Below are 21218 nucleotides of genomic sequence, written 5' to 3'. Positions count from 1 at the left end.
ACACTGTTGGGTGTATTTTATACAGCACCAGTAAGTGGGAAGGAAAGAGAGATTTGCAAGGAAAAGACTGAGATGTGCAAGAACTATAGAGTAGTCATAATGGGAGACATTAACTACCCCAATATTGAACAGAGCAGTGATTCTGTAAATGTTAGAGAAGAGGAGGAATTTCTGAAGTGTGTTCAGGAGAATTTTCTTGATCAGCATGTTTCCTGCTCAACGAGGAAGGAGGCATTGCTGGATCTGTTTCTGAGGAATGAAGTAGGTCATGTGGAGAATATCACAGTCGGGGAGCCTCTCAGGAACAGTGATCACCGTATTGTAAGGTTTAATTTGGTTATGAAGAAGGACAATGAGCAATCTAGAATAGATTGAAGTGGGGGAGGGCTAATTTCAGTAAATTGAGGAGGGATCCAGCCTGAGTAAATTGGAATCAAAGACTGTCAGGCATGAATGTAATGGAGCAATGAGTGGTCTTTAAAGAGGAGATGGTTCAGGTACAATCTGGGTACATTCCTACGAGAGGGAAAGGGAGGGCAGCCAAAGCCAGAGCTCCCTGGATGATGATGAAGTTAGAGTAGGATGAAGCAGAAAAAGGGGGTGTATCACAGGGGCAGGAATGGATGTTGGGTGTTCCGGGGTTTAGATGTTTCAAAAGGAATAGGGAGGGAGGTAAAAGAGGTGGGGGAGTGGCATTGCTAATCAGGGATAGTATCACAGCTGCAGAAAGGGAGGTCGTCGAGGAGGGTTTGTCTACTGAGTCATTATGGGTGGAAGTCAGAAACAGGAAAGGAGCAGTCACTTTGTTGGGAGTTTTCTATAGACCCCCCAATAGCAACAGAGACACGGAGGAACAGATTGGGAGGCAGATTTTGGAAAGGTGCAGAAGTAACAGGGTTGTTGTCATGGGTGACTTCAACTTCCCTAATATTGATTGGAACCTCCTTAGTGCAAATAGTTTGGATGGAGCAGTTTTTGTCAGGTGTGTCCAGGAAGGTTTCCTGACTCAACATGTAGATAGGCCGACTAGAGGGGAGGCTATGTTGGACTTGGTGCTGGGCAACGAACCAGGCCAGGTGGCAGATCTCTCGGTGGGAGAGCATTTCGGTGATAGTGATCACAACTCCCTGACCTTTACTATAGTCATGGAGAGGGACAGGAGCAGACAGGATGGGAAAATATTTAATTGGGGGAAGGGGAATTACAATGCTATTAGGCAGGAACTGGGGAGCTTAAATTGGGAACAGATGTTCTCAGGGAAATGCACGACAGAAATGTGGAGGTTGTTTAGGGAGCACTTGCTGCGACTGCTGGATAGGTTTGTCCCGATGAGGCAAGGAAGGGATGGTAGAGTGAAGGAACCTTGGATGACAAGAGATGTGGAACAGCTAGTCAAGAGGATGAAGGAAGCTTACTTAAGGTTGAGGAAGCAAGGATCAGACAGGGCTCTGGAGGGTTACAAGGTAGCCAGGAAGGAACTGAAGAATGGACTTAGGAGAGCTAGAAGGGGACATGAAGAAGTCTTGGTGGGTAGGATTAAGGAAAATCCCAAGGCGTTCTACACTTATGTGAGGAACAAGAGGATGGCCAGAGTGAGGGTAGGGCCGATCAGGGATAGTGGAAGGAACTTATGCCTGGAGTCGGAGGAGGTAGGGGAGGTCCTAAATGAATACTTTGCTTCAGTATTCACTAGGTGAGAGGGACCTGGTCGTTTGTGAGGACAGCGTGGAACAGGCTGATATGCTCAAACAGGTTGAGGTTAAGAGGGAGGATGTGCTGGAAATTTTGAATGATCTGAGGACAGATAAGTCCCCGGGGCCAGACGGGATGTACCCAAGGATATTACGGGAAGCGAGGGAAGAGATTGCTGCGCCTTTGGCGATGATCTTTGCGTCCTCACTGTCCACTGGAGTAGTACCGGATGATTGGAGGGTGGCAAATGTTGTTCCCTTGTTCAAGAAAGGGAATAGGGATAACCCTGGGAATTATAGACCAGTCAGTCTTACGTCGGTAGTGGGCAAATTATTGGAGAGGATTCTGAGAGACAGGATTTATGATTATTTGGAAAAGCATGGTTTGATTAGAGACAGTCAGCATGGCTTTGTGAGGGGCAGGTCATGCCTCACAAGCCTTATTGAATTCTTTGAAGATGTGACAAAACACATTGATGAAGGAAGAGCAGTGGATGTGGTGTCTATGGATTTTAGCAAGGCGTTTGATAAGGTTCCCCATGGTAGGCTCATTCAGAAAGTAAGGAGGCATGGGATACAGGGAAATTTGGCTGTCTGGATACAGAATTGGCTGGCCCATAGAAGACAGAGGGTGGTAGTAGATGGAAAGTATTCAGCCTGGAGCTCAGTGACCAGTGGTGTTCCGCAGGGATCTGTTCTGGGACCTCTGCTCTTTGTAATTTTTATAAATGACATGGATGAGGAAGTGGAAGGCTGGGTTAGCAAGTTTGCCGATGACACGAAGGTTGCTGGAGTTGTGGATAGTGTGGAAGGCTGTTGCAGGTTTCAACGGGACATTGACAGGATGCAGAGCTGGGCTGAGAAGTGGCAGATGGAGTTCAACCTGGAAAAGTGTGAAGTGATTCATTTTGGAAGGTCGAATTTGAATGCAGAATACAGGCTTAAAGACAGGATTCTTGGCAGTGTGGAGGAACAGAGGGATCTTTGGGTCCACGTGCATAGATCCCTCAAAGTTGCCACCCAAGTTGATAGGGTTGTTAAGAAGGTGTATGGGGTGTTGGCTTTCATTAACAGGGGGATTGAGTTTAAGAGCCGCGAGGTTATGCTGCAGCTCTATAAAGCCCTGGTTAGACCACACTTGGAATACTGTGTTCAGTTCTGGTCGCCTCATTATAGGAAGGATGTGGAAGCTTTAGAGAGGGTGCAGAGGAGATTTACCAGGATGCTGCCTGGACTGGAGGGCATGTCTTACGAAGAAAGATTGAGGGAGCTAGGGTTTTTCTCATTGGAGCGAAGAAGGATGAGAGGTGACTTGATAGAGGGGTACAAGATGATGAGAGGCATAGATAGAGTGGATAGCCAGAGACTTTTTCCCAGGGTGGAAAGGGCTATCACCAGGGGGCATAATTTTAAGGTGATTGGAGGAAGGTTTCGGGGAAATGTCAGAGTTAGGTTCTTTACACAGAGAGTGGTGGGTGCATGGAATGCACTGCCAGTGGTGGTAGTAGAAGCAGATACATTAGGGACATTTAAGCGACTCTTGTATCGGTACATGGATGACAGTAGAATGAAGGGTAGGTAGTTAGTTTGATCTTAGAGTAGGTTAAAGGTTCGGCACAACATCGTGGGCCGAAGGGCCTGTACTGTGCTGTACTGTTCTATGTTCTATGTTCTATGATGGAGGTCAGCTTGGTAATACAAGGGAGAATCAGGCTGAATATAAAAAGTACTGAGAAGTTAAAAAGGGAAATAAGAGGGGTAAAGTAACAGTACACAAATAGATTGGCAGTTAACATAAAAGGGAACCCGAAAGACTCCCTGTTGGATTAGAGGTCTGCTACCTTGAAAATGTTCCTGGGGAAACAGTCATTTCCTTCAGCCTTGGTGGAACAAATGAGAAATTCTGCAGTGAGACAAGGAATAGAGGACTCAATGATTGCCAGATTTCAAAACGGTCCAAATACTGGACTCAGGCATCCAAACAATGAAAAGGTTAAAGGCAGAATGAGGATGAACACACCCTTAGCAGATCTGGCTATTACAGCAGGAGACAGAATTGGAACAGCAATGATAGGCAAATGAATCCCAGGAATGCCCAAGGAACAGTTAATAGGTGCTGCACTGAGTGCTGCTGGTGTGCACAGAGTGTGAAGAAGGGAGTTTGGTAAGTGATGGGATTTTAAGGGTTAATCTCCCTAAAGTCTAGTTTTTGTTTTGTTTACATTTAGCAATTAACTAAAATTACTGATTAAGTTAAGAGGCAAGTAAAATTTCTTACAGTTTTAAACAGGGGTATACAAGCTCTTGAGAGTGGCTGGAGCTAGTTCATGAGGTAGCTCGCTTAAACTGGTTTCTGAGCTCTAGCAAAGCTGATTCATCATTGTTTTCAGACAGTATAAATTCAGGGGACTCTCAGTGCTGCTTGTCTGCACTGAATGCTGCTGGAGGGCACAGAGAGTGAAGAAGGGAGTTCAGTGAGGAGGGGAACTATAAATTAATTGAGAAAAATGAATTTAATTTAATTTACACAATAAAGATGGAAGGACAGGTGATGTGTCATGGCTCCATTATGTGGGAGCTCCTGGATGCCACAGCAATTCATGGCAACCACGTTTGTAGTAAGTGCCTGCAGCTTGAGGAGCTTCAGCTCAGAGTCACTGAATGGGAGGCCAAGCTGCAGACATTGCAATGCATCAGGGAGGGGCAAAGTTACCTTTGTTCCAGAAGGCAGTCATACCCCTTAGGATAGGGTCATCTGTTTTGGTCAGTGGTCAGGAACAGAAGGGTGTGACTGCGAGCCAGGCAGATAAGGGGATCAAGAAAGTGGGAATGGAGGAGCCTCAGTCCTTGCAATTGAGCAACAAGTTTGAGGTTCTCGCAGCTTGTATGGACAACAGCAAGGGCTGTAGTGTAGATGAGCAAAATGACCATGGTACCATGGTACAGGAAGACATTCAAGTGGGGGGAGCAAAAAGGAAGGTAGTGGTAGTAGGGGACAGTGCAGTAAGGGGATTGACACTGTCCTCTGCAGCAAAGAGTGAGAGTCCTGAAGGCTGTGTTGCCTGCCCAGTGCCAGGATTCGGGACATCTGCTCAGGGATGGAGAGGAACTTACAGTGGGAGGGGGAGGATCCAGTTGTTGTGGTCCATGTAGGTACCAATGACATAGACAGGACAAGGAAAGAGGTTCCGAATGGTCATTATGAGGAGCTAGGCATCAAATTAAGAAGCAGAACCTCAAAGGCAATAATCTCTGGATTCTTACCTAAGCCATGTGAATATTGGAGTAGGGCAAATAAGATGAGAGAAATGAATGCATGACTCAAAGACTGGCATAGTAGAAGTGGGTTCCAGTTAGTGGGGCATTGGCACCAGTACCGGGGAAAGTGGGGACTGTACGGTTGGGACGGTCTACTCCTGAATTGTGCTGGGACCAGTGTTCGAGCGAGTCACGTAACTAGGGAAGTAGAGAGGGCCTTAAACTAAATAGTGGGGGAAAGGGCTCAAATTTGGGAAGATGTGGTAAATCAAAGAGTAGAGACAAGGCAAGAGAGAAAGGTATTAGTACGGGAAAAGATAAACAGACTGTGACAGGAAGAGACAGTGAGCACAAATCTACGAGCAAATCAGCAGGCAAGGATAGAGGTTACAACAGTAATAAAAGGACACAACTAAAGGCTCTGTACCTGAATGCACGAAGCATTCAAAACAAAAAGGATGAACTGATAGCACAAATAGAAATAAATAAGTACAATCTGATAGCCATTACAGAGACATGGCTGCAGGATGACATAGATTGGGACCTGAATATTGAAGAGTACATGACATTTAGCAAGGACAGGAAGCTTGGGAAATGTGGAGGAGTGGCTCTGTTAATTAATGATGTTATTAACAAAATGAAGAGGGATGACTTAAATTCAGGAAACCAGGATTTAGAAACAGTTTGGGTCGAAATGAGAAATCATAAAGGCAAGTGGGAATAGGAAATGGCATATAGGCCCCTTAAGAGTAACTACACAGTAGGACGGGGTACAAAGGAAGAAATAATGGGTGCCTGTCAGAAAGGTACAGCAATAATCATGGGGGATTTTAATCTACATATAGACTGGAAAAATTACATGGGCAAAGGTAGCTTAAATGAGGAGTTCATAGATGTTTTTGGGATGGTTTCTTAGAACAGCACATACTGAAGCCAACCAGAGAGCAGGCAATACTAGACCAGGCACTGTGCAACAAGATGGGATTAATTAATGACCGCGTAGTGAAGGTATCCCTAGGCAGTAGCGATCATAATATGATTGAATTTTACATTCAGTTTGAGGGAGAGAAGAGTGGGTCTAAGACGAGTATTTTAAACTTAAATAAGGGCAATTATGAGGGTATGAAAGCAGAGCTAGCTAAAGTGAACTGGCAAATTAGGTTAAGGGATAGGTCAATAGAGATGCAGTGGCAAACATTTAAGGGGATATTTCAGAATACACAGAATGGATACATTCCAATGAGCAAGAAAAATTCTGAGGGAAGGACCCACCATCGATGGTTAACTAAAAAAGTTAAAGATAGTATCAAAATGAAAGAAAAAGCATACAATTGCACAAAGATGGGAGGCAGGTCAGAAGATTGGACAGAATATAAAAAGCAGCGAAGAACGACTAAAAGATTAATAAGGAGGGAAAAATTAGAGTATAAGAGAAAGCTGGTTCGAAATATAAAAACAGATAGTAAGAGTTTCTATCGATATTTAAAAAAGAAGAGTTAAAGTGAGCTTTGGTCCTGTAGAGAGTGAGTCTATGGAATTAATAATAGAAAATAAGGAGATGACGGATAAACTGAAGAGATATTTAGCATCGGTCTTTACCATGGAGGATACAAGTAACATCCCAGAATTGCTGTAAATCAGGAAATGGAAGGGAGGAAGGAACTCAAGAAAATTACAATCACCAGAGAAGTGGTACTGAGCAAATTGTTGGAGCTGTGGGCTGACAAGACCCTGGGTCCTGATGGACTTCATCCTAGGGTGTTAAAAGAAGTGGCCAGTGAGATAGTTGATGCGTTAGTTTTAATTTTCCAAAATTCCCTAAGTTTGGGAAGGTTCTGTTAGATTGGAAAATAGCGAATGTAACTCCTTTATTAAAAAAAAGGAGGGAGACAGAAAGCAGGAAACTACAGGCCAGTTGGCTTAACATCTGTCATGTTAGAAGCTATTATTCAGGATATTATAGTGGGACACTTATATAAAAAAAAGGCTGAGTCAACATGGTTTTGTGAAAGGGAAATCATGTTTAACCAATTTATTGGAATTCTTTGAGGGAGTTACATATGCCGTGGATAAAGGGGAACCAGTGGATATATTGTACTTAGGTTTCCAGAAGGCATTTGATAAGGTGCCACATCAAAGGTTATTACAGAAAATAAAAGTTCAGGGTGTAGGGGGTAACATATTGGCATGGATAGAAGACTGACTAGCTAACAGGAAACAGAGGGCAGGCATAAATGGGTCATTTTCTGGTTGGCAAGATGTAATGGGTGGTGTGCCACAGGGATCTGTTCTGGGGCCTCAACTGTTTACAGTTTCTAGAAATGACTTGGATGAAGGGACCAAAGGTATGGTTGCTAAATTTGCTGAATGCACAAAGATAGGGAGGAAAGTACATTGTGAAGAGGACATAAGGAGGCTACAAAGCGATATAGATAGGTTAAGTAAGTGGGCAAAGATCTGACAAATGGAGTATAATGTGGGAACATGTGAAATTGTCCATTTTGGCAGGAAGAATAAAAAAGCATATTATCTAAATGGTGAGAGATTGCAGAGTTCTGAGATGCAGAGGGATCTAGGTGTCTGAGTGCATGAGTCGCAAAATGTTAGTATGCAGGTGCAGCAAGTAATTAGGAAAGTTAAGAGAATGTTATTATTCATTGCGAGGGGATTGAATACAAAAGTAGGGAGGTTATGCTTCAGCTATACAGGGCATTGGTGAAACCACATCTGGAGTCTCTTTGGCCTCCTTATCTCGAGAGACAATGGGTAAGCGCCTGGGGGTGGTCAGTGGTGTGTGGAGCAGCGCCTGGAGTGGCTATAAAGGCCAATTCTAGAGTGACAGGCTCTTCCGCAGGTGCTGCAGAAAAATTTGATTGTCGGGGCTGTTACACAGTTGGCTCTTCCCTTGCGCCTCTGTCTTTTTTTCTGCCAACTGCTAAGTCTCTTCGACTCGCCACACTTTAGCCCCGCCTTTATGGCTGTCCGCCAGCTCTGGCGAACGCTGGCAACTGACTCCCACGACTTGTGATCAATGTCACAGGATTTCATGTCGCGTTTGCAGACGTCTTTAAAGCGGAGACATGGACGGCCGGTGGGTCTGATACCAGTGGCGAGCTCGCTGTACAATGTGTCTTTGGGGATCCTGCCATCTTCCATGCGGCTCACATGGCCAAGCCATCTCAAGCGCCGCTGACTCAGTAGTGTGTATAAGCTGGGGATGTTGGCCGCCTCGAGGACTTCTGTGTTGGAGATACGGTCCTGCCACCTGATGCCAAGGATTCTCCGGAGGCAGCGAAGATGGAATGAATTGAGACGTCGCTCTTGGCTGGCATACGTTGTCCAGGCCTCGCTGCCATAGAGCAAGGTACTGAGGACACAGGCTTGATACACTCGGACTTTTGTGTTCCGTGTCAGTGCGCCATTTTCCCACACTCTCTTGGCCAGTCTCGACATAGCAGTGGAAGCCTTTCCCATGCGCTTGTTGATTTCTGCATCTAGAGACAGCTTACTGGTGATAGTTGAGCCTAGGTAGGTGAACTCTTGAACCACTTCCAGAGCGTGGTCGCCAATATTGATCGATGGAGCATTTCTGACGTCCTGCCCCATGATGTTCGTTTTCTTGAGGCTGATGGTTAGGCCAAATTCATTGCAGGCAGCCGCAAACCTGTCGATGAGACTCTGCAGGCACTCTTCAATGTGAGATGTTAAAGCAGCATCGTCAGCAAAGAGGAGTTCCCTGATAAGGACTTTCCCTACTTTGGACTTCGCTCTTAGACGGGCAAGGTTGAACAACCTACCTCCTGATCTTGTGTGGAGGAAAATTCCTTCTTCAGAGGACTTGAACGCATGTGAAAGCAGTAGGGAGAAGAAAAGCCCAAAAAGTGTGGGTGCGAGAACACAGCCCTGTTTCACGCCACTCAGGATAGGAAAGGGGTCTGATGAGGAGCCACCATGTTGAATTGTGCCTTTCATATTGTCATGGAATGAGGTGATGATACTTAGTAGCTTTGGTGGGCATCCAATCTTTTCTAGTAGTCTGAAGAGACCACGTCTGCTGACGGGGTCAAAGGCTTTGGTGAGATCAATGAAAGCAATGTAGAGGGGCATCTGTTGTTCGCGGCATTTCTCCTGTATCTGACAAAGGGAGAACAGCATGTCAACGGTCGATCTCTCTGCACGAAAGCCACACTGTGCCTCAGGGTAGACACGCTCGTCCAGCTTCTGGAGCCTGTTCAGAGCGACTCGAACAAAGACTTTCCCCACTATGCTGAGCAGGGAGATTCCACGGTAGTTGTTGCAGTCACCTCGGTCACCTTTGTTTTTATAGAGGGTGATGATATTAGCATCGCGCATGTCCTGGGGTACTGCTCCCTCGTCCCAGCACAGGCATAGCAGTTCATGTAGTGCTGAGAGTATAGCAGGCTTGGCACTCTTGATTATTTCAGGGGTAATGCTGTCCTTCCCAGGGGCTTTTCCGCTGGCCAGAGAATCAATGGCATCACTGAGTTCCGATTTGGTTGGCTGTATGTCCAGCTCATCCATGACTGGTAGAGGCTGGGCTGCATTGAGGGCAGTCTCAGTGACAACATTCTCCCTGGAGTACAGTTCTAGGTAGTGCGCAACCCAGCAGTCCATTTGTTTGTGTTGGTCAGTGATTATGTCCCCTGATTTAGATTTGTGCGGGGCGATCTTCTTGATGGTTGGCCCAAGAGCTCTCTTAATGCCATCATACATTCCTCTGATGTTTCCGGTGTCTGAGGCCAGCTGAATACTGTGTACAGTATTGGTCTCCTTATTTAAGGAAGGATGTAAATGCATTGGAAGCAGTTCAGAGAAGGGTTACTAGACTAATACCTGGAATGGGTGGGTTGTCTTCTGAGGAAAGGTTGGACAGGCTAGGCTTGTATCCGCTGGAATTTAGAAGAGTAAGAGGCGACTTGACTGAAACATATAAGATCCTGAGGGGTCTTGACAGGGTGGATGTGGAAAGGATGTTTCCTCTTGTGGGAGAATCCCGAACTCGGGGTCACTGTTTAAAAAATATGAGGTCATGCATTTAAGACATTGATGAGGAGAATTTTTTTTCTCAGTGAGTCGTGAGTCTTTGGAACTCTCTTCCTCAAAAGGCGGTGGAAGCAGAGTCTTTGAATATTTTTAAGGCGGAGGTGGATAGATTCTTGATAAGCAAGGGGGTGAAAGGTTATTTGGGATCGGCGGGAATGTGGAGTTGAGGCTACAATCAGATCAACCATGAACTTGCTGAATGGAGGAACAGGCTCGAGGGGCCGAGTGGCCTACTCCTGCTCCTAATCTGTATGTCTGTATTTTCGTACAAAAAATTATCTTGAAAACCTTTTTAGCTCTTTTGGCCACATATTCATGGGAGTGTAGATCAATCACCATAAAAGCTGTGTTTCTGCAGGACAATATTTTTCAGAGAGAAGTGTTTCTGAAACGGCTCAAAGGGGCAGCAGATGCAGAAGGAAAACTATGGAAACTAAACAAATGTGTCTACGGCCTGAATGATGCTTCCAGGGGGTGGTATTTTTCAGTGAGATCTGTTTTGCTGAAAATATGTTGTGTTCAACTAAAAGCAGATCCAGCAATGTTTTATTGGTATCAGAAAGGAAAACCTTCAGGCAGGTACTGTGGAATTTGAGAAATGAATTATTAATAAGATTACAGTAGAATTTTAAAATTGGGAGTCTGGCTTGTCGGGATTTTAAATATGACAGTTTAGATATTAAGCAGAGAAAGTATGGAATAACTTTAAATCAACAATCCTATTTAGAGAGTGTTACTGCTATCTTGGTTAATTGTGCTAGGTCATTACAGAAAGATGATGTTCTATCTAAAGAGACAGAGCAATTGAGAAGTTGTGCACTCAGACTAGAGCGGATGCCAACTTTGATGTATTAGATTATGTACGACAATGAAACACCCTAAAGTAGAGAATGTTTAAGGGTAAATAAAACAATAAAAACAATTAAATCTGGAGAAATGCGTACTTCAGTTCCCATTCTTAGGTGACCCAAAGAACATGAAACTAGTCATTTTTAATGATGCTTCACATGCTAATATTCATGATGGGTATTCTAGTGCAGCTGGTTTCATAATATTTCTGAAAGATGAAAATGGGAAATGTTGACCATTAGTTTGGGAAGCTAAGAAAATGGAAAGGGCTGTTAAAAGTACTTTGGCTGCTGAAACACTGGCTCTTGTGGAGGCTGTGAACATGGATTCTATTTCTCAAAAATTTTAATTGGAATTCTGTGCAATGGGGATACTGAAGATAGTATACCCATTGAATGTTATGTAGGCAATCATTCCTTGCAGGATAATGTACACTCTACAAAAAGTGTGAAACAAATGCTGGAGAGAAAGGATATCTCTAAAATTAAATGGGCAGATGCAAGCCATCAACTGTTCTGATGAAAGGTCACTGACCTGAAATGTTAACTCTGCTTCTCTCTCCCCAGATGCTGCCAAACCTGCTGAGTATTTCCGGTACTTTTTGTTTTTATTTTATCAACTGTCTGATTGTTTTACAAACCAAAATGCTTGCATGAAGAAATTGTTAGGGATCCTCGAGGAGGGGTGTCTCGCAATGTAATGCTTTGTACAAAATATGGAACTTTTAGATTTAATTCATTTTGAAATTTTGGTTGAGCATATTCACTCTATTTTTTATTGAAAGATAGAGAAGGGAATATGTTAATTATATAGTAATTGTGTTTAATTGTATGCAGATGGTGAACATTAACTGGGGATTCACTTTAGCCCCCACAAATATGCACAGACTAAAACTGTGGTTGTTGAGTTAGCATGTGTATGCTTGCAAGGTGCAACTCTGTAAATAAATACAAAAGTGTGTAAAGATTGGCTCCAGTTCTATCCTTCACGAACTGGATTTCTGGAGTAGAACATGAGTACTTGCTTTCCTTTTATAATGGTTTCATTAACCTGCGTCGCTACTTTTAGGTATTTGTGTATTTGTACTCCCAGATCTCTTTGCTCCTCTCCCCATTTAGGTTCTTATTTTCTAAGTCATCTGTGGCATCCTTATTATTCGTACCAAAAAGTAATACCTCACATTTATCTATGTTGAAATCCATTTTATAAATCTATGCCCATTGTGAATGTTTACTCATGTTGTCTTGTAATTTGTTGCACTCCTCCTCAACATTGATTATCCCCCCTCCATCCCCAAAATGGTGTTGGCCACAAATTTAGAAACGGCTTTTAATTCCAAAGTGTAAGTCATTGATATAAATTGTAAATAACAGTAGTCCCAACACTGATCCTTGTTGAACCCCAGTTCCCACCTTCTGCCACACTGTATAGTTACCCTTTACCCCTGTTCTTCTCTGCTTTCTGTCTTGCAGTTGCATCCAGTCCTGTATAAGTTACTTACTATATCCAGGTACATTTGACAGTTATCCATAGCGCTCAGTAACTCATTCACATTGTCCTGTAAAACACAAGCAGAAGAACCTTCAGTATAAATGAATCAGAGGCCAGGAATAACAAGGGTTGGAGGCCAGATAAAAAGCCATTTGGCTGCCTGGCAATACTTGTCCGTAATGCAGTGTTGTTCAGCATTTAGAATTAAAGACTTGCATTTATATAACACCTTTCACAACTCTTTCCTTCTTTAAAAAGATCGTAGCACCTGGAGGTAAGGGGAACAGGCCTGAAGGGGCTTTCGGCCGGAGCACGAACATCAGGAAGTGAGATTGAAAAAAAGCTAAAAGTGATGTCAGCACCAGGGAAGGTGCTGATTGGTGGTGAGTTTATATATATATATATAAACTCTTCAATAAGTCTTTAGCTTATTTCTGTTAAGTTTAGTTAGACCAATAAAAAGAGGCAAGGTAGGGTTCCTTATCCTGTGGAATGCATATCCTGTGCCATGTGGGAACTCCAGGATACTTCTCTTGTCCTGGACAATCACATGTGCAGGAAGAGTTGTCAGCTGGAGGAGCTCGAGCTCCAAATTTCCTGGATAGCAAACTTCTGGATGTGATCACCCTGCAGCTTAAGAGGGTACAGGCAGAGAGGCACTAGGCAATCACCAGACAGTCAAGCAGGATTAGACAAGTAGTAAAGGGTTCCTTGAGTGCATTTCACTTTCTAACTGGTATTCAATTCTGAATCTGAGTGAGGGTAATGGTTCCTCTGGGGAATACAGTTACAGCCAAGTCCATGGTACCATGGGTGACTCAGCTGTGCTGGGGGAGGAGGAAGGCCATGGAGCAAAAGTGATAGTGGGCTCAAGGGTTAGGGGAACAGACAGGCGTTTCTGCAGCCGCAGAAGTGACTCCAGGATGGTATGTTTTCTCCCTGGTGCCAGGGTCAAGGATGTTACTGAGGGGCGGCAGAACATTCTGAGGGAGGAAAGTGAACAACCAGAGATCCTGGTCCACATTAGTACCAGTGACATAGGTAGAAAATGGGTTGAGGTCTGAAGGCAGAGCTTAGGGAGCTAGGAAAGGAATTAGAAAGTAAGACCTCAAGGTAGTAATCTCTGGATTACTCCCACTGCCATGCGCTAGTGAGTATAGAAATAGGAAGATGGGGCAGATGAATCTTTGCTGGACAGATAGTGCAGGAGGAAGGACTTTAGATTCCTGAGACATTGGGATTGGTTCTGAGGAGGTAGGACTTGTCCAAGCTGGATGGGTTGAGGCAAGGATCAGGATCTTGGTGGGGAGGTTTGCTAGTGCTGTTGGGGAGGGCTTAAACTAGGTTGGCAGGGGAATGGAAACCTGAGAGTAGATTTGGAAGAGAGGGAAGAAAAGTTGGAAATGGAAGATAGAAAATTAGTAAGTGTGTTTGCAAGGCAGAGGAAACAAAGGCTAGAAAATAGACAACAAGGCAGTTGTTCAGTGATTAGTGGTATATACTTCAATGCAAGGAGTCTAATGAATAAGACAGCTGAGCTGGGGGCACAGATAGACACATGGGAGAATACTGTAGCTATTACTGAGGCTTAAAGAAGGCCAGGAATGGCAGCTCAACATTTCTGGTGACCGGGTTTTCAGACGGGTTAGAAAGGGAGAGGTGAAAAAGGAGAGGGGTGGGGTGGTGTCACAATATAGATTAAAGAAACAATTATAGCTGTGAGGAGGGATGATATCGTAGAAGGATCATCAAATGAGGCCTTATGTGTTTAATTGAGGAACAAAAAGGGGCAATCACACTACTGGGAGTGTACTATAGACCCCCAGAGGGAGATAGAAGAACAAATATGTAGACAAATCTCTGAGAAGTGCAAAAACAAAAGGCAGCAATAATTGTGGGGGATTTCAACTACTCTAATATTAACTGGAATAAATTCAGTGTGAAAGGTACAGAGGGAGCAGAATTCTTAAAATGGATTCAGGAGAAATGTTTTAGCCTGTATATAGCAAGCTCAGCAAGAGAATGGGCAGCTCGGGACTTAATTTTAGTAACCTGATGGGAGACACCAGCGGTGGCAGAGAATAAAAGAGAGTGAGAGAGAGTGAGAGATCGAGATCGACCCCATTAGCTGATGGCACAAGGACTAGGGGACACAGATTTATGGTTTTGGGCAAGAGATGCAGGGGAGATGTAGGGAAGAACTATTTTACACAGCGAGTGGTAATGACCTGGAACTCACTGCCTATGAGGGTGGTGGAAGCGGAGATAATGAATGATTTCACAAGAAAATTGGATGGGCACTTGAGGGAAATAAACTTGCAGGGCTATGGGGATTAAGCTGGGGAATGGGACTGACTAGATTGTTCTACAGAGAGCCAGCATAGAATCGATGGGCCGAATAGCCTCCTTCTGTGCTGTAATGACTATGAATCTAAGAGATTTGAGCAGATGTTGCCAGGAATGGAGAACTTTAGCTATGAGGAAAGAATGGTAAGGTGGATTTGTTTTCATTGGACCAGAGGAGGCTGAGGGAAGATTTAATTGAGGTGTATAAAATTAATAGGAAGGACCCATCACCAATAACCAGGGGGCATAGATTTAAAGTAATTGGTGGAAGGATTAGAGGGGATTTGAGGAATAATTTTTTCATCGAGAGCATGGTGGGGATCTGGAACTCACTGCCTGGAAGGGTTGTAGAGGCAGAAACCCACAATGCATTTAAAAACACTTAAGGTGCCATAACCTACAAGACTATGGACCAAGAGCTGTGAGGTGGGATTAGACTGGATAGCTCTTTCCCAGCTGCACGAACACAATGGGCTAAATAACCTCCATCTGTGCTGTAAAAACGTTCTATGTTTCCATGTTGAACCCACAATCTTGTAACTCAGATGCGAGAGTGCTATCAACTGAGCCACAGCTGACACACATATAGAACACACAAATAGAAGGTGGTTTTGCTGCAAATATACGAATGATACAGTTGCGAGGATTCCCAAGAGCAGTTTCTGCAGTGCATCTTGAATTTGGTAAACACTGTCGCCACTGTGCGTCGGTGGTGGAGGGAGTGATTGTTCGTGTATGAGGTGACAATGAAGCGGGCTGCTTTCTCCTGGATGGTGTCGAGCTTCTTGAGTGTTGTTGGAGCTGCACCCATCCAGGCAAGTGGAGAGTATTCCATCACACTCCTGACTTGTGCCTTGTAGATGTTGGACAGGCTTTGGGGAGGTGACTTACTCACTGCAAAATTTCCAGCCTCTGACCTGCTCTTGTAGCCATTGTATTTATATGGTTGTTCCAGTTAAGTTTCTGGTTAACGGTAACCCTCAGGATGTTGATAGTGGGGGATTCAGCGATCATAATGCCATCAAGTGTCAAGAGGAGATGGTTAAATTCTCTCGTGTTGGAGATGGTCATTGCCTGGTAGTGTGTGCCACAACTGTTACTGGCCACCTGTCAGCCCAAGACTGAATGTTGTCCAGGTCTTGCTGCATGCGGACATGGACTACTTTAGCATCTGTGGAGTCGCAAATGATGCTGAACATTGTGCAATCATCAGCAAACATCCCCACTTCTGACCTTATCATTGAAGGAAGGTCATTGATGAAGCAGCTGAAGATGGTTGGGCCTAGGACACTACCCTGAGGAACTCCTGCAGTGATGTCCTGCAGCTGAGATGATTGACTTCCAACAACCACAACCATCTTCCTTTGCGCTGGGTATGACTCCAACCAGCAGAAAGTTTTCCCCCTGATTCCCATTGACTCCAGTTTTGCTCGGGCTCCTTGACACTATACTTGGTCAAATGCTGCCTTGATGTCAAGGGCACCCTCACCTCAGCTCTGGAGTTTGGCTGTTTTGTCCATGTTTGGAGGAAGGCTGTAATGAGGTCAGGAGCCGAGTGGACCTGGCCAAACCCAAACTGAGCGTCAGTGAGCAGGTTATTGGTGAGTAAGTGCTCCTTGATAGTCCTGTCAATGACACCTTCCATCACTTTACTGATGATTGAGCATAGCCTGATGGGTTGCTGGGAGCGTAGCAGTAATATCACTGGACTAACAATCCAGAACCCAGGCTAATGTTCTGGGGATATGGGTTTGAATCCCACCATGGCAAATGGTAAAATGTGAATTCAATTAATAGATCTGGAATTAAAAACTGGTATAATGATGGCCATGAAAACATTGTTGATTATTGTAAAAAAAAAACGTCTGATTCACTAATGTCCTTTAGGGGAAGGAAATCTGCCATCCTTACCTGGTCTGGCCGACATGTGACTCCAGACCCACAGCAATGTGGTTGACTATTAAAAAAAAAATTCCCTCTGAAATGGCCTAGCATGTAACTCAGTTCAAGGACAATTAGGGATGGGCAATAAATGCTGGCCTAGCCAGTGATGCCTGCAACCCACTAATGAAAAAAAAATTAGCCATATTGATCGTTCTGTTTTTTTGTGGACAGGACACACCTGGGCAATTTTCCCCACATTGCCTGGTAGATGCCAGTGTTGTAGCTGTACTGGAACAGCTTGGCTAGGGGTGCAGCTAGTTCTGGAGCACAAGTTTGCAGTATAACAACCGGGATGCTGTCAGGGCCCATAGCCTTTGCTGTATCTAGTATGCTCAGCCATTTCTTGATATCACATGGAGTGAATTGAAGTAGCTGAAGACTGACATCTGTGATGCTGGGGACCTCAAGAGGAGGCCGATATTGGCAATCCACTCAGGACTTCTGGCTGAAGATGGTTGCAAATGCTTCAGCCTTGTCTTTTGCACTGATGTTCTGCCATAATTGAGGATGGGGATGCTCATGGAGCCTCATCCTCCATTAGTTTCAGGTCCCCCCCACCCGCCCCCCACCTCATCTCGCAGTCCTCTGGAGAGATAGTGATATTCTTCCCTCCTCCTTCTGGAAACACAGTGATGTTCCTCCCTTGGAAACACTAACATTTCCCATCTCCCAACCCAGCCCCTAGTGGAGTTGCCATCTTTCGGACGAGACATGAAACCGAGGCCCCATCTTCCCTCTCAGTTGGACATAAGAGGTCCCATAAAACTGTTTTGAAGAAGAGCAGGGAAGTTATCCTGCTGTCCTGGCCAAAATTTATCCCTCAATCAACATCATAAAAACAGATTACCCGGTCTTATTACACAGCTATTTGTGGGATCTTGCTGTGCACAGGTTGGCTGCTGCATTTCCCACATTACAACAGTGAATACACTTCAAAAGAACTTCGCCGGCAGTAAAATGCTTTGAGACATCCTGTGGTCATGAACAGCGCTATAGAAATCCAAGTCTTTCTCTGTAGAGAGAGTGACAATTGCCCCTCACCAAGACACAGTGACATCCCCCCGGGCCCTCCAGAGACACAGCGACATATCCAACACCTCAACACCTCTCCCCACCCCCAACTCCACAGCATGTCGGAAAATTGTGTCGACCAATCCAATGCATCACATCACAGCAATATGATACATGTGAATGCACCAATACATCTTCCATTTCAATTAATTATATTGATTACAGATCAATTAATGAATATGCCAGCGCGAGCAAATGTAGGCAGTTATCATGTGTTTCATTTCCTTCTCCTCATTTAGAGTTATAGAGTCATTTACAGCATAGAAGGAGGCCATTCGGCCCATCAGGTCCATGCCGGCTCTCCATGGAGCAATCCATTCAGTCCCACTACCCTGCTCGATCCCCATGGTCCTGCAAGTTTATTTCCTTCAAGTGCCCATCAATTTCCTTTTGAAATCATTGATTGTTTTCACTTCCATCACCCTCGTGGGCAGCAAGTTCCAGGTCAGTACCACTCACTGCGTAAAGAAGTTCTTCCTCACATCCCCCCCGCATCTCTTGCCCAAAACTTTCAATCTGTGTCCTCTAGTCCTTGTACCATCAGTTAATCGGAACAGTTTTTCCTTGTTTAACCTACCTAAACCTGTCATAATCTTATACACCTCTATTAAATCTCCCCTCAATCTCCTTTGCTCCAAGGAGAACAACCCCAGCTTCTCCAACCTAACCTTGTCACTAAAATCCCTCATCTCTGGAACCATTCTGGTAAATCTCCCCCACACCCTCTCAAGAACCCTCACATCCTTCCTAAAATGTGGTGACCAGAACTGAACACAATACTCCAGTTGGGGCCTGACCAGAGCTTTATAAAGTTTCAGCATAATTTCCCTGCTTTTGCTCTCAATGCCTCTGTTTATGAAGCCCAAGATCCCATATACTTTGTTAACCACTCTCTCAATATGTCCTGCCACCTTCAAAGATTGATTCACATGAACCCTCAGGTCCCTCTCTCCCTTTATACTCTTTAGAACTGTGCCATTAAGTCTATATTGCCTCTCCCTATCCCGTCTGCCAAAACGCATCACCTCACATTTCTCTGTATTAAATTCCATCGGCCCTTGTCTGTCCATTCTGCTAGCCTGTCTATGTCATGTTACAGTCGATTGGTATCATCCTCACTGTCTGCCATACCTCCAAGTTTGGTTTCATTGGCAAATTTTGAAATCTTACTCTGTGTTCTAAGATCCAAGTCATTTATATATAGCAAAAAAAGCAGTGGTCCCAACACTGACCCTTGGGGAACATCACTGTCTACCATCCTCCAGTCTGAAAAACAACCATTTACCACGACTCCCTGTTTTCTGTCCTTAAGCCAATTTTTTATCCAATTGGATACTGACTCTCCTATTCCATGGGCCTTAATTTTCTTAACCAGCCTTTTATGTAGCATTTTATCAAACTAATCCTTAAAATCCATGCAATCAACATCCATTGCATTCCCTTCATCTGTTACTTCATAAAAAAATTCAATCAAATTAGTCAAGCATGATCTGCTTTTTCACAAATCCGTGCTGGCTCTCCTTAATTAACTCAAACCTCTCCAGGTACCTGTGGATTTATTCCCCCTGATTATTGTTTAAAATCTTACCCTCACTGATATTAAACTAACTGGCCTGTAGTTGCTCGGACTGTCCTTACACACTTTCTTGAATAAGACTGCCACATTTGTCGCCCTCCAATCATCTGGCACCTCCCCCGTATCTAGAGGAGATTGGAAGATTATGGCAAGTCCTTATGCTATCTTTAAACCTTTATCTGTATGCCCAAATCCAAGGACAAGTAAACCTGCTAAGCCTGTGGTAATGGAAGCATGATGTTGACATTAAGCTGCGGACTTACCCGGAAATCCATCACATCCACAAAAGAGTGGTAGAAACTGGTCAGATTCTTCAGAATTTCCGACTTGTCCTTCTGGATGTTGCTGAGCTGGCTCTGGAAGGGAATATTAAACAGAGTCAGGGGTCTCCAGATTAACAGGGAAAATGGATGTTTCAGCTAAAGGAATCTCAACAAAACTCACGACGTGAGGTTTCAGTGAGGCTGAGACTAATGGTCTGAAACACTCAGGTCGATTTTGTTATTGAACATTGAGATTTAAAGGCTAGGATTTAAAGGCCAACAACCAAGGTTTTGGTGCAAGTAACCATGATGGTGGGGCAAGTTAATGTGATTGAGAAATGTAAGAAAAGGAAAGAGTGTGCCTTTGAATAAGATCTTATCATATCCCTCAGGGCTTCCCAAATACTGCACACCCAACTGTTACCTTTGAGGTGCAATAACTTTTATTATGTAGACAGCCTCTGATGAGGCCTGGTATACTCTGCTCACACTGTTACAGGTACTAACAGTTCACATGATGTATGTTAAACCAGCAGTGTCCATGACTGGACCTCTGCGTCCATGCAGGCGAGGTGGGGAATGGGGTTGCTGGTGGAGGAGAGGAGAAGCGAGTTGGGGGACAGGATGGAAAAGATGGAGAGCAAAGGGAAGTGGGCAAGGGGAAGGAAAGATAGCAAAGCAGGGGAAGGATGGGGGAAAAATAATGGGGGAGGATGGAGAACCTCTTGTGTGTGGGCATCTCACATCTGGATGTCTCACAGCTTTGTATAATCATATGAATCCACTCTGTTTTTTTACACATGTAACCAGCCCTAGTTCTGAAACATTTGCCTGCTGGAGTATCCAAGGGGAGCACTGTTTTAATTGCATTACTGTCAGTTACAATATCTTGCTCTTGCAGAGCCAAGACATCACCAGTACCCAGTGAATGCTTTACCATGCAGATAATCTGAAAATATAGACGATTTCCACGGAAATATGCCAATATGAAGAGCAGGAAAGGCTGAGGATCCTGGAATAAAAATTATTAAATCAATTGGCATTTATGTAAAGATCTAGGTATGCCGAGACTTAGCAGTTGGCAGGAAAAAAGACAGAAGCGCAAGGGGAGAGCCAACTGTGTAACAGCCCCGACAAACAATTTTTTCTGCAGCACCTGTGGAAGAGACTGTCACTCTAGAATTGGCCTTTATAGCCACTCCAGGTGCTGCTTCACAAACCACTGACCACCTCCAGGCGCTTACCCATTGTCTCTCGAGATAAGGAGGCCAAAGATTAGATTAGATTAGATTAGGTACGCCTGAAATAGTTTCACTTATTCACTACTAGCAGCCTGCCTTTAATACCCCACAAATAATACTTCACGATCACCTCCCTGTCCAGTGACCTCCGTTACTGAGAAGGACAAGAGGAAATGCCATCACCTCTGTGTCACACACCATCCTGACTTGGATCTAGCACAGCCATTCCTTCATTGTTACTGGGTCAAAATCCTGGAACTATCTACCTAACAGCACTGTGGGAACACACAAGAAGAAAGCCCACCTTAAGAACTTTAGGAACAGAAGCAGGCCATTCAGCCCCTTGAGCCTGTTCTGCCATTCTATAAGATTATGGCTGATCTGTACCTCAACTCCATTTTCTTACCTTTGCTCCATATCTGTT

At 44.3% G+C, this 21218-nt stretch overlaps 1 protein-coding gene across 1 annotated transcript in view; it reads right to left on the bottom strand.

Moving 5' to 3' along the window:
• The window catches only part of LOC137358581 (nck-associated protein 1-like), a 266820-nt gene that overhangs the window by 229473 nt on the left and 16129 nt on the right, over positions 1-21218 (bottom strand). The window contains exons 3-4 of the mRNA XM_068024578.1: positions 19554-19646; positions 12364-12420 (exon numbers count right to left, since the gene is read on the bottom strand). Of these exons, the coding sequence (XP_067880679.1) occupies positions 12364-12420; positions 19554-19646 (150 nt within the window). The remainder of the gene's footprint in view (positions 1-12363; positions 12421-19553; positions 19647-21218) is intronic.

This window comes from Heterodontus francisci, chromosome X, assembly GCF_036365525.1.
Source record: "Heterodontus francisci isolate sHetFra1 chromosome X, sHetFra1.hap1, whole genome shotgun sequence".
NCBI lineage: Eukaryota > Metazoa > Chordata > Chondrichthyes > Heterodontiformes > Heterodontidae > Heterodontus > Heterodontus francisci.
This window is presented reverse-complemented; position numbering and strand designations above follow the sequence as displayed.